General features: G+C 37.4%; 1 protein-coding gene and 1 non-coding gene across 2 annotated transcripts in view; both read right to left on the reverse strand.

The window, feature by feature from the left end:
* The window catches only part of ACBD6 (acyl-CoA binding domain containing 6), a 158,769-nt gene extending 144,893 nt beyond the window's left edge, over positions 1–13,876 (reverse strand). Inside the window, exons 1-3 of the mRNA XM_010992916.3 lie at positions 13,312–13,876; positions 6,079–6,143; positions 3,896–3,992 (exon numbers count right to left, since the gene is read on the reverse strand). Of these exons, the coding sequence (XP_010991218.1) occupies positions 3,896–3,992; positions 6,079–6,143; positions 13,312–13,533 (384 nt within the window). The 5' untranslated portion in view covers positions 13,534–13,876. The remainder of the gene's footprint in view (positions 1–3,895; positions 3,993–6,078; positions 6,144–13,311) is intronic.
* TRNAL-AAG (transfer RNA leucine (anticodon AAG)) lies at positions 288–361 on the reverse strand. The gene has a single exon. It is a non-coding gene; the product is annotated as a tRNA-Leu (tRNA).
* Positions 13,877–14,253: the final 377 nt, after the last annotated feature.

Consider the following 14,253-nt stretch of genomic DNA (forward strand, 5'->3'; position numbering starts at 1 on the left):
CACACACACACACACACAAAACATGGTCACAATGGGAGGTGATGGATACATTAATTAGCTTGATTGTGATATCATTTCATAATATACACATACATCCAACATCAAAACATCATGTTGTATACCTTAAATATATACAATTTTTATTTGTCAAAAATAAAAATAAAAGTAAATTATACCAAAATAAAAACTCACCCTAACTTCTCCCCCAAAAAATCAAATAAATAAAAGCAAAAGAATTGCCTTAATTATGTTAGACATTCGACAATACGTTCTTTTTTTTTTTTTAATGGAGGTACTGGGGATTGAACCCAGGACCCCGTACATCTTAAGCACATGCTCTACCACTTGAGCTATACCCTCCCCTTCAACAATACATTCTTGAGATAAGGTGAAGCATAACAGGAAACAGTCAAAGGGTTACATTTTAAAGCATTGTTCATTTTATACTTGGGCACCATGTAGCTTTGATTTAAAAAGTAATTTTCTATACATATAAGTTTACATCTTTTTGAAATATATATATGTATTTTAATATACATATAATGTCGGCTATAGAATGGATAGAAAGAGTAGTTAAGAGTGGGGATCTGGACTCATGTAAGCATAGGTCCAAATCCCAGCACCATCATTTCTTAGTTGGCCAGTCTTAGGCAAGTTACTAAACCTCTCTGTGCCGGAATTTCCTCATTTTTAAAATACAGACAATACTAGTTTCTAATTCTTAAAATTCTTGTGAAGATTTCAATGGTCAATACATGTAAAAAGCTTATAGTACATTCAGCATGAGAGTTTCTATTATTTCATTGTTTTTAGAAACAAATATCGCAAGGAAGTGAAAGAATTATACACAGAAAACTATAAACCATTGATGAAGGAAATTAAAGAAGACTTTAAAAAATGGAAAGATATCCCATGCTCTTGGATTGGAAGAATCAATATTGTTAAAATGGTCACACTGCCCAAGGCAATCTACAGATTTAATGCAATCCCTATCCAATTACCCAGGACATATTTCACAGAACTAGAACAAATCATAATAAAATTTATATGGAACCATCAAAGACCTAGAATTGCCAAAGCATTACTGAAGAGAAAGAAAGAGGCTGGAGGAATAATTCTCCCAGACTTCAGACAATACTATAGAGCTACAGTCATCAAGACAGCATGGTATTGGTACAAAAACAGACATATAGATCAATGGAACGGAATAGAGAGCCCAGAAATGAACCCACAAACTTTTGGTCAACTCATCTTCGACAAAGGAGGCAAGAATATACAATGGAATAAAGACAGTCTCTTCAGCAAATGGTGTTGGGAAAACTGGACAGCAGCATGTAAAGCAATGAAGCTAGAACACTCCCTTACACCATACACAAAAATAAACTCAAAATGGATCAAACTTAAACATAAGACAAGATACAATAAACCTCCTAGAAGAAAATATAGGCAAAACATTATCTGACATACATCTCAAAAATGTTCTCCTAGAACAGTCTACTCAAGCAATAGAAATAAAAGCAAGAATAAACAAATGGGACCTAATGAAACTTACAAGCTTCTGCACAGCAAAGGAAACCATAAGTAAAACAAAAAGACAACCTACGGAATGGGAGAAAATTTTTGCAAATGAAACTGACAAAGGCTTGATCTCCAGAATATATAAGCAGCTCATATGACTTAGTAAGAAACAACCAAACAACCCAATCCAAAAGTGGTCAAAAGACCTAAACGAGCAATTCTCCAAGGAAGACATACAAATGATCAATAGGCACCTGAAAAAAATGCTCAATATCACTAATTATCAGAGAAATGCAAATCAAAACTACAATGAGGTATCACCTCACACCAGTCAGAATGGCCATCATTCAAAAATCCACAAATGACAAATGCTGGAGAGGCTGTGGAGAAAGGGGAACCCTCCTACACTGCTGGTTGGAATGCAGTTTGGTGCAGCCACTCTGGAAAACAGTATGGAGATTCATCAAAAGACTAGGAACAGACTTACTGTATGACCCAGGAATCCCGCTCCTGGGCATATACCCAGAAGAAACCCTACTTCAGGATGACACCTGCACCCCAATGTTCATAGCAGCACTATTTACAATAGCCAAGACATGGAGACAGCCTAAATGTCCATCAACGGATGACTGGATAAAGAAGATGTGGTATATTTATACAATGGAATACTACTCAGCCATAAAAACCGACAACATAACGCCATTTGCAGCAACATGGATGCTCCTGGAGAATGTCATTCTAAGTGAAGTAAGCCAGAAAGAGAAAGAAAAATACCATATGAGATTGCTCATATGTGGAATCTAAAAAAAAAAAAAAAAAAAAAAAAAAAAAAAAAAAAAACCAACCAAACAAAGCATAAATACAAAACAGAAACAGACGCATAGACATAGAATACAAACTTGCGGTTGCCAAGGGGGCGGAGGGTGGGAAGGGATAGACGGGATTTCAAAACTGTAGAACAGATAAACAAGATTATACTGTATAGCACAGGGAAATATATACAAGATCTTATGGTAGCTCACAGAGAAAAAAATGTGACAATGAATATATATATGTTCATGTATAACTGAAAAATTGTGCTCTACACTGGAATTTGACACAACATTGTAAAATGATTATAGATCAATAAAAAATGTTAAAAAAAAAAAAAGAAACAAATATCAAATGAAAATGATTCTTTTAACCTAAAAGATAATGAACTCAGTATCAAATCTCTTGAGATTGAGGTAATGATCTGCCCCATACCAATCAAAAACAAGTGGGAAAAAAAGCTACAACTCAAAGGTACCAGCCCAGTGTTTAAACTAAAAATTAGAATGAAATGGAACATAAAATTCCTCTTTACAACTAGATTATGATGTTAAAATAGTTTTAGAATGAGGTATTAAAGAATCACTTTTACCTGAAAGTGGCTCTGGTTCTGCTCAGTTTACTCAAGTTTATATAAGTTCAATAGGTAAAATTTAGGTATTTTAAAATATACCCTTAATGCTTGTTTGGGCTTCCATAAGGAAGAACTACCTCACTATGTGGACTGTGTAAGCATTTGTAAGAGTCATAGTTAATGACATTTTACTTAATAAGTAAGGTATTGAAGGTAAGAAATCACAAATTCTGTTACTCATCAGGAGTTATAAACTCAAATGCCTACAGAGGCCAGGCATTGGAAACAGTTGTGTATAAGTCAATGGGGAAGGACTGAGACCACAGCAGCTAGATCTGAACAGCAAGGACTAACCTGAAGGCATGCAAATTCAAGTCCTACTTTGTTTTTTTAAATATTGTATTCAGGATGCATTCAGGTCAGAGAGGCACCAATGAATTTCAGATTTCAAGTCCTTAGGACCTTTATGATACATACCTGCATGCAAATTTGATGTTTCATTAAAGATATTAATAAAATGGAATGTTTGTGAGAACGAATACTCACGCACATCAAAAACATCAGGAAATGTTTCAATGATTTCCAAAAGGTATCCCATATTTTATCCCTATTAACAAGCATTTTGTTCTTGCATAGAAGGTGTGCATAAAAAAAAAAACTGAAGAGAAACCTATCATTTCTCAAGATAATAATGATGATCTAAAGTTAAACTATTTCAAATTCTGAAATGAATTGAATTTTTCATGATTAAAAGTACAATTATGCTTTTGAAAGTTCTCTACAATTAAGAAGTTCTATCAGTAGCAGACTATGTTAACACATAAGCAACAGTATTTTTAGGCAGATAAATACTAAAATAACTTTATAATCTTTTGATTTGAGAAAATAAAACTTTAAGGATGTTATTTAAGCCTAAAGCTTAGCTTTAAACATTCATTTGAGAGAAAGATGCTATGTTTTGGGAAAGTATTATTTACAATCATTAAGTCTTACCTGAGGATTCCACCCTGGATCTAATTTTTTAACTACTGCGATATATTCCTGCATTGCTTGGCTGGGACTTGAATCGCCAAGGGCTTTCCATGCTTCCCTATAATACAGAATATCCAAAATGACCTATCATTAACTATGTAAGGAAAACAAACAGCACATTTCTTTTTTATTATTAAGAAAATGACTTACATATTTTAAGGGTCAAGAGATACAGATATAACAAGCAATAGGTGAGGAGCCTTCTCTTTTTGCATTTACATTGGTCCACAGCAATACAGACCGTATCACGCCACCTAAGGAGCCCTTTTAGACTTTTTTTCCTTAGTCAGCCTCCTTCATGAAATCTAAAAGAAAAAAATTTTTTAATGGAAGGACTGGGGATTGAACATAGGACCTCGTGCATGCTAAGCACATGCTCTACCACTGAGCTACACATAACACCCTGTGAAATTTTTAAATTACACATATATTGCACATTTGTTGAATTTTGGAAGACCACAAACTACTGTAATATCTAAGGTTTTATAATTCCTCAAAACTGAGACTTCACCCCTGTTGAGAATATATGGTCTCCAGACAAGAGAAGTGGCTTCCATCTTATGAATTAGCTGTGCTTACAGCATTTCAGTAATATGTTAACTAATTATCACACAAAATAATATTCTGTGGGAAAGTGCTTCAAACTTCCTATTTGAAGATGTGAGAAATACACCTTCCCCTTCTGCTCTTATCATCTGTCTGATGGTTTCCTCACCTACAGAGTGCTCTTGCCAAAAATGATTAATCATGATTAGAATCAGGTTAAATATTTGGCAAGAGCAACATACAGGTGACATGTCATTGACAATTCATCACATGATGGGGCACAAGATAGCAGTTTGTCCCATTGTTAACGATAAGAGTCAGGACTTAGTAAAAGCAGCATCTCCAGTTTTCTTCTTTGTAATTAATCTAGTGGTTTTAGCAACTATTAATGATTCTTGCCTAAATTATTATCACAGTGGTTGTAAAATCTAAACTTTTAAAAATTGCTAAAAAGAGTGGAAAACTAGGCAAACACGGGGGAAAATAATGGCAAATTTATAAAATTTTGTAAGTCAAAACAAAAAACTCACAATAAAATTTACATCAGGTATTCTCTGCAACAGTAATAAAATGCCAGTCAGAAAACTACTGGTTATTATTAGCAAAGAAAGCTTGTGCCAGAATGAAAATCAATGTACCGCCTCCCTTGCTGAGGATGTCCCACACACACAAAAGTGAGCTGAACTAAACAGTCGTGTTTAATGACATTACTGATTTGCACTTGGGTTCAAGCTCTCCATCTCCTTACAGCTGGGTAACAAACAGTTCCTAGACAAGCAACTCGTCCAGGGGAGCACATTATGAGGTGCACCGCTCTAGAAGGTAAAGTGGGACTCCAGTTTTAGCACTCCTTCTCTCTACAACCATATTTCATCTTTTCTTTTTGAACCCTGTCCTCTATACTTTTAATTCCAGGGCTGATGCTCCGAAGTCCTTCCTTCGATAACTAAGCTTCCCTATTGTACGCAATTTCTCTCTTTTCACTTAGACAAGGTAAGAGGAAGTAAGGCCTCATATGGTAAGAGGTAATGTTTGAATTATAAGTGAAACAAATCTGGGATGCATAATCCTTTTATGTATTCAGGAAAGAAGTGGACTTGGTATCTTTTTTTTTTCCCACTTCTGCCCAAGAATTTATTATAAGCACTTCTTTGCTGTGGTGTGGGTAAGAACTAGAAATGAGGAGATAAAACTGGGGCAGCGGAGAAGTGTAAAAAAATAGGGATTTACCCTGCTCTTCTCCCTTGCCATCCTCCTGGCCTTCTTCCAAAGATCCTTCCAGAAAGGAGAAGTAGTGACCCATAGGGAAGGCAAATTTCAAGCAACAGCCCTTACAATCACTCTCTAAGAAGCTGTTCATATGTAAGGAATGTATGTCTGCAAGAACTACTTATATACCACATCATGGCATAAGAATCCTTTTGGAGACTTATCTAAAATCGGATTCTTCTAATCTCTCTCCCACTGCCTGTCATTAGCACAGTCTACAGCAGAAAGAGATTAATATAAAAATAATTCTTTAATCTGCTCACTACTTTCTAATTCCTAAACACCTAAACCATTTACAACAACCACATTAGATCCCAAGAGTTTCTTACCATTTTTGCTTTCCTTCAAAGTCAAAGAAGCTTGGTTTAGGAGTATTGCAATTTCCAACTTTGACCTAAATGAAGGAGGGGAAAAAAATTAAGAACTTATTTTTCAAAGAAATGCCAGGGAAACTTTTTATGTTTAAATGTATTCTGTACATTTTGTAACTACACGTTAGAAAATACCTGCATCTGTATAGAGTAACAAAATTTAACATTCTTTCCAAAAGCAAACAAAGAAACAAACTTTAAATACAGGCTGCTGTGGCTTATTGCATAAAACAACTGTCATCTAACACTGTGATTCACAAAAAAACAAGTTGCAGTCCTACATTAGCAGACTTACAGATATAAAACAAATTATAAATATAGATTATACAATCCTTACTACCATTTATAATAGAGGAATTAAACAATTAATTAAACAAGCTTTAAAGTACAGTTTATCAGAATTCATAATATTACCTATCTATGCTGATTCTCATAATACTATCAGCATTTTACCTCTCCTAAAGTCCAGGATAAAGCACACTATTTTTAAAGAGCCTTTTATGAAACTGATCAAAATAAATTTAGATGCTGAAAGCCATGCAAAAAATTTCAAGGTTTCTCAACAACAATATAAATTCTGTCTATGCCACAATAATCTTCTCGTTTGTAGTCAATACTTATTTTTAATCCACAAATAACAACTGTAGTTAAACTATGAAGTAATTACTTTCACTGTGAAGAAGCATAAAATGAAATTCATGCAAGTGCAGAATTCACCACACAGCCAATTCCACTGCCAGAAGTAATCTCCCTTTCTGACGAGCTCTGACAGCACTTACTCTGTATCTCTGATGGCACTTTTAACTTGTGTTAGCAAGTTCTGTGTAGTCTCATCTTTCTATTAGAACACAGCCTCTGAGAAACCATTCTTAACTCATTCACTGCACACAATACAGTGTCTAACTTAAAACTAAAAAAAAAAAAAAAGCTTGTTGAATATAGAGTGAATACATTAGGCATGTGTTCAATAAAACATCCATTTTCTCTAAGGCTAAATACCACACTCTGAACCCTATCGACTTCTCAGGGACCTTTCCACTTTCTCCTGTTACTCTTACACTTGCTAAAATCAAACTGATGGTCTACTCACCGATCAGATTTTTTTTTAGTACATATATATATATTCTTTTTATTGAAGTATAGTCAGTTTACAATGTTGTGTTAATTTCTGGTGTACAGCACAATGCTTCAGTCATACATGAAAAGATATATATTCATTTTCATATTCTTTTTCACCATAAGTTACTACGAGATATTGAATATAGTTCCCTGTGTTATACAGTATGAACTTGTTGTTTATCTATTTTATATTATATTAGTATCTGCAAATCTTCACCAACCAGATTGGTCTACCCCTGCCTTCGTAATTTTTATTTGATTTTGCTCATGTTATTTCCCTCACCTGAAAAGCCTTCTTTTCTGCCCTCAGCTTTTCAAAATGCTACACCTCCTTTTTCCACTCTAGGTTCAGATTCTAAGAACCCTTTCAGTCTATGATGATCCCATCCATCTCTGATTTCCTAACAACTACCATCTCTATTATTGGCTTAGCAATGAATCACCTGGCCCTCTGGTCAGTTCTAAAACGTACACTTAACACAGGGGCAGCCCTGTTGTGCTGGGACAGAGGGAAGGATGGGTGAGAGAGCAGGAGCTGCATTTCTTGAACAATCACTATAAACCAAAAGCTTCACGTATGTTGTAGCAAATGAGCCACACAACAGTCCTGTCAGGCTTGCCATTACAAACTCATTCCATAGTGGGTACAGAGAAGCTGAGGAGGGCTGTCACAGCTGACGCTAGGGAATCTTGAATTAGTAGTCAGGACTCAACTCCAGGACAGTTTGACTCCAAAGTCCAACATTCTTTTTCTACATACCACTCTGTTTTACACGCTACATAGAGTCTAGGCTTCAGTTCTGGCATCTCTAAAATAACTTGATGAGGGGTGGCGGGTAGAGCTCAGTGGTAGAGCGCACGCTCAGTATGCATGAGGTCCTGGGTTCAATTCCCAGTACCTTCATTAAAAAACAAAAATTTTTTTTAAAAAATAAATAAAATCACTTGAATTACTGGATTTTTAGAAATATAAGATGAGATAAACCACTAGAGATAAAAACAGCAGCTATTACTATTTGTGGGTTTTTTATGCAGACAATAGCCAGCAGACAGTAGCAGAAGTCTCTGCCGGACACACGGTCAACAATTTAACATTACATGTGGCCATGCACCTTCTGCCCACATCTAGGGGACTGCGCATGTGTGAAAGTGATGTGAATATCTTACTTAAAAAGAAAGGGGGCTTATCCTCCCCTCTCCCTGTGTCCTGGCTAGAAGATGCATGTGGTAATGGTGAGCCACCTCTGGCCATGGAAAGAGCATCTTAGGGCAGCAGTTCTCAAATGCCTTTACACTCTTAGAAACTGAGCACCCCAAAGAGCTTTTCTTTATGTGGCTTATGTCCATCAATATTTACTGGGTTAGAAATTAAAAGACATTTAAAAATATGTATTAATTCATTTAAAGGTAACAAACTCATTACATGTGAAAATACGTAACAAAGTTTTATGAAAAATAACTATATATTTTAAAGCAAAAATATTAGTAAGAAAAGTGACACTGCCCTACATTTTGCAAATCTCTTTACTGTCTGTCTTAATAGGAGGCAGGTGTATTCTACTTCTGCATTCAATCTATTATAATACGTTGCTTTGGATGAAGTATTTGAAGAAAATTCAACTTTACATACACATTTGTTAGAAAAGAAAGAAGTATTTCAGTAACATTTTCAGATTATTATGGATATTCCTCTTTGATACCATACCAAAACTCAACAAGTGGCAATTTCTTTAAGGAGAGTTGCAAATGTGGAATCTGAAATAACAAATTTTTCATACTGTTACATTAAAATCCATTGGTATTACCTGCACTTTGCATCTTTTACCCACACATAATTTGTAACACCATTCCCTGCAATATCTGAAAACACAGTTCACTGAGTTATGCAGATCTTCCAAATGTTGTCACATTTCACTATCCGTTCAATAGCAAAAGTTCATGATCATTAAAACCATCACTAATCTTATAAAGTATTTTAGTATTAGGAAGCTGTCAAGCTTAAGTGGCAGATACAAATTTTCCAAAATTTTATTTTTTTAACTTTTTTTTTTTTAATTGAGGGGGGAATTAGGTTTATTTATTCATTTTAATGGAGGTACTGGGGATTGAACTCAGGACCTTGTGCATGCTAAGCACGTGCTCTACCACTAAGCTATATACCCTTCCCCTCCAAACTTTTAATTTTTGCTTAAGGTCTCAAATGTTATCACTGGCAACAAATACTGTCAGTTGTTTTCCTTGATGCCACAGACTGACTATTCATTTTCGAGAAACTGTATGCCAAATACTCAAATTTGAGTAAGCATGGTTTATCTGTGAGTTGCTCTATTAAGTAAAAATGTTTCATGAAGAAAGTGGATAGTTCAACTTGAAACTCAAAAATTATACAAGTGCTTTTCCTCAAAACAGCCAACATAATTCAGTATGCAGCTGAAGTGTTCTGTGTGTACCCCCATTTCATTACACATATTAAAGACTTGTACTCAAGAGTTAATACTAAATAAAAGTCAATTTTTACTGCTTCATCAAAGAACTTTTTTAAGTGAAACTGGCCCTTTTTCACTCTGAGTACATGGCGGTAAAAAAAATTACTAGTACAGTCTGCTGCCAGTGCCTTGATTCATGCTAATGTATCAGCAGTTTTATCGACCATGACAGCACAGAAAAAAAGGCAAATACAAGCAGACCTCGTTTTACTGCACTTCGCTTTATTATGCTTTGCAGATACCGCCCTTTTTTTTCACAAATTGAAGGTATGTGGCAACCCTGCATCAAACAAGTCTATTAGAACCATTTTTCTAATAGCATTTGCTCACGTCACGTCTCTAGGTCACATTCTGCTAATTCTCCCAATATTTCAAGCCCTCCACCAGCTCCAAAGAGACTATGAGTCACTGGAGGCTCAGACAATGTTTAGCATTTTCTTGCAATAAAGGTTTTTTAAATTGAGGCTTTACCTTTTTTTTAGATAACGCTGTTTCACATTTAATAGACTACATTATAGTGTACACATAAATTTTATATGCATTGGGAAACCAAAAAATTCAAATGACTCACTTTTACTTTGATATCTGCTTTACTGAAGTGGTGTAGAACCAACGGCTCAACATCTCCAAGGAATGCCTGTAGTGTCTTTGTATTATTATGAAAATAGGTGTGACTTTATAGATATCCTCTGAAAGTCTAAGGGATTCTCAGCATCTGTAGACCATACTTTGAGAACTGCTGCCTTAGGGGGTGGCTGAACTACATACAAGACAGACAAAGACTAAGCCCCTGGATGATCTCATGAAGCAGAACCATCCTACCACCCCTATATCACCAGACCATTATATGAGATGAAAATGAAAGTTCAGCAGCTGACCCTGCACTCGAACTGACTCAGAAGCTTTTGTATTCCCAAATTCAAAGAATAGCTCTGGATCCAGAAAAGACTGGGAAAATAAAACTACCAGATTTTAGGACATCATGAGTAACAGTTTCCAAATCATTAGATAATGAATCCTACGCTATGAAACAGAGTTATAAAATGTACCACTTTAACAGAGCGTCCAAATTCTGCTGATAAATACATGATACATCCAGTGCCCCGAGACAGACAATTTCAATAGAGGCTGCTAGTGGTAAATGCCAGTGAATCAAGTGTTCTCAGGTTAAAGTTTTAGGAGGACATGTTGAGTATTCCCACTTGAGCTAGTCCTAAAGGCTCCTCAACAGGGGTTTGAAATTTTCATTGTCCTACAGTTTTCACAGGTGTCAATTAGTCATCTTTTGCTGGGAGAGTGCAGGCTATTGCACAGAGGACCAAACAAAACAAAACACCCCAGTTAATTGGTGTGATCTTTTTGAAACTTCACTAAAAGATGCTTGTGGAGCCGTAGGCTTATCTGAGACCAAAAGAGCTACTATGTTAGGTAAGTTTAGGGGTCTGCCTGAGAAAATAAGGTTCATATCTCAACTTACTTTTGTCATCTTCCTGCTGACAAAACAGGGTGCTATTCCAAATTAAAAATGTAATCATTTTATGAGAAAATTAGATTTTATGAGAAATGCAGTTATTTTATGAGATATTTTGATCCACCATGTAGGAATTATTATTGGACTTTCAACTTTGTTATTCTATCAAAGGTGCTATTTTTAATCCTGTCATAGAATTCTACTAAAAACAAAATATTTAGAAGACATTAATAGTGTCCTCTGTCCTATCTAAGTAATCAAAATCTTATTCTCTAATTCTCTAACAATAAGGAATTTTATATTCAGATACAGTATATCTCTAAACACTCTAATGTCAAAGAGGGTGAGGAACACGCACCTCTTACAGACTATCTGGGTGAAGTATACTTGGGACAGAATGGCTGCCAGCTGACAGGTGCCTATAGTTCACTGATGACTCAGGTATCAGATATTTAGTAATGATAGCATGATATCAATAAATTAAAATATGTCACAGAAAGATAAACAATGTTCTCTAGGAAATCTGGAGAAAATTAGTCTTACGCTGCCCAGAGAATCATTAGTCAGCCATGCAACTGGTCCAAGCACAATGCTCAATAAATTCTTGTTAAATAATTCAAAGTATCATTTTAATTTTTTTAGGCCAGGATAAGTGACCAAAGAGAAAACAGATATCCAGAACCTCTGCAAGAAAGCAAATTCCAAGGCCAATTTAGGGACCATTTTCTTTCTTTTTTTTTTTTTTTAAAGTATTTTTATTTGCTTGTTTTAGGGAGTAGGTAATTAGATGTTTATTTATTTATTTTAATGAAGATACTGGGGATTGAACCCAGGACCTCATGCATGCTAAACATGCGCTCTACCACTGGGCTATACCCTCCCCACTGAGGGGCAATTTTCATTCAACACTATGATTTACACCATTTGTTCCTAGAGCCATATCTCTCAGGTCACTTTTATATTCACCATCTTCAAAAGAAAGTACTACTTTCTACTAAATATATTCAGTTTAAGAATACAGAGGGACCCCACAACAATTTTTTAAAAATTGAGGGGGAAATAGATACCAAGAGCCAAAAAAAAAAAAGTTTTAAAATTTTTTAATAAAATAAAATGGGCAATTATCCAGAACTTAATTGTTTCCAGTGTTCCAAAAAGCTGAAGTTTTCCTGAACCGTTATTTAACTCTTAGCAATTTTTCACATGTTTAAATCTAGACTCAAGTAACTTTTCAAGTCTCCTGATGGCAAGTATCATGAATGCTTTTGCTTCTCTGCATTCCCCATAGGCATAACACCCAAGTGTTGGGCCTATAAAAGATGCTGAACAAGTATTTGTTAATTATGATAAAGCAATTATTTTTCCAACCCAATTACTGTTTGATGATGGATTAAAAATGTCTCATATGACATTATTATTTCCATATTTCCAGATAATGTTCAAAGCCTCAGACAGAGTCAAGAGCTACAATCTGATTGTAGTTCTGACTGATTTACCTGTATGATGATAGGCAAACTATCTACTCTCTTTGGGTTTCCTTTTTTGTAAAGAAGGCGATTACCTCATCTGTTGTTTACTAGATCTAAAGTTTTTATAATTGTATCTAATTGACAAAAGCATATGCAGCCAAAACAGAAGTCTAAGATATTTAAGGTTAAAAAAAAACACAACAGGAAAAGTAGTAATACATTATTTTGTATTACATCACCCTTTTAATTGCAGTCATATTATTCTGATAGATCTCAAAATATCATTTTTTAGCATCACCTCATTTACTTTCATGACTCTTTGGCAAGAGTAAATGATAAATCTCATTCTGTAAAAGTTATTCTGAAGCTGGTTAAAGCCTAATGCAAGGTCACTGAGCAAGTCAGAGAAGACAGAAAAACTGTCATTCAGTGTCCAGGTAAACATCACTCCCTAGGATAGCAGACAGGTCCTTTCCATGTCCAGAATGATGCTAATCCTTAGCAGATGATTAAAAAACAAAATACATACACATATACACACTTCATTACACCTGGCCACTAACCAAGCACGTTCCCTACCAGATTTTGGAAAAAGGAGAAGGCCTCTGGTCCCTCTCCCGCAGCCACCCCTTCCCTGCGACTTTACCTGCTTGTACCTGGCATACAGGTACAAGAGCTGTTCCCTGCTGGCGACCTGAACCAGGCCCTGGAGATGCGCGGCAGCCTTCTCAAACAGCTCTGTCAGGCTCCTGACCGCCTCGGTCTCGGGGCTCTGGAGGGATTCCATATCCCCGGAGTCGTCCCCCGAGCTCAGCTCTCCGCCGCTGTCGCCCGTGGTGGCCCCTGAAGGCAGGAACGGCGAAGCCATATGTCCTTGCCCGGCCCTCCCTCCCGGGTTCCTGTCTTCTTCAGATCGAATGTAAGTACCGCCGGCTTGGGGGCCCGGCCCACCAGCCTCGGTCCTGAGCCCGAGCTCGAGTCGGACCCAACCTCACTCCGCGTTCCCTCGCTTAACTCTGCCTCCCTCCCCCACCTTCCCTCACAGGGCGTGCAGGGAGGGCTCCGCCACCCTCTGCTGCTCTCTCCCTGCTGTCTCGGCCTCTTCCGGCTTCCCCTGGCTAACAGAGCGACCGCGGTCGCCCAAGGCCCCTCCAGCCGCGTCGGGGCCTGGGAGCAGCGCAGCCAGGAGGTCCTGGAGGGAAGGAGGTGGGGGCGGGGCGATGGGCGGTGGGGGCGGGGCGGAAGGCGGGGCAGGGGCGAGGCGGCGCGAGCGCGGGGCGACGTGCGCGACGGAGCACGCGCCGGGGCTCCTGACGACTGTTTGTTCCGGGCCCGGCGCGGGAAGCGTGGGGGCCCCCGCCCATGTATTGGGGGACTCATGCGACCGCGCTGGGGAGCTGTTGCTTGAAGAAACTGTCCTCAGTCGTTGAGGTGTTAGTTAATCGTTCGGTTGAAATTGCCGGAACCCATTCTCGGCTAGGCCATCGCGGGTGGGAGAAGGAGGCCGTCTATTTCTTAGTGTAGCGATAGGCGAGGAGTCGCGGGAAACTTGGAGCTGAGGACGAAGGTTCCGCCTGCGCCCGCCTCC

Source organism: Camelus dromedarius, chromosome 23 (assembly GCF_036321535.1).
Source record: "Camelus dromedarius isolate mCamDro1 chromosome 23, mCamDro1.pat, whole genome shotgun sequence".
Classification (NCBI taxonomy): Eukaryota; Metazoa; Chordata; class Mammalia; order Artiodactyla; family Camelidae; genus Camelus; species Camelus dromedarius.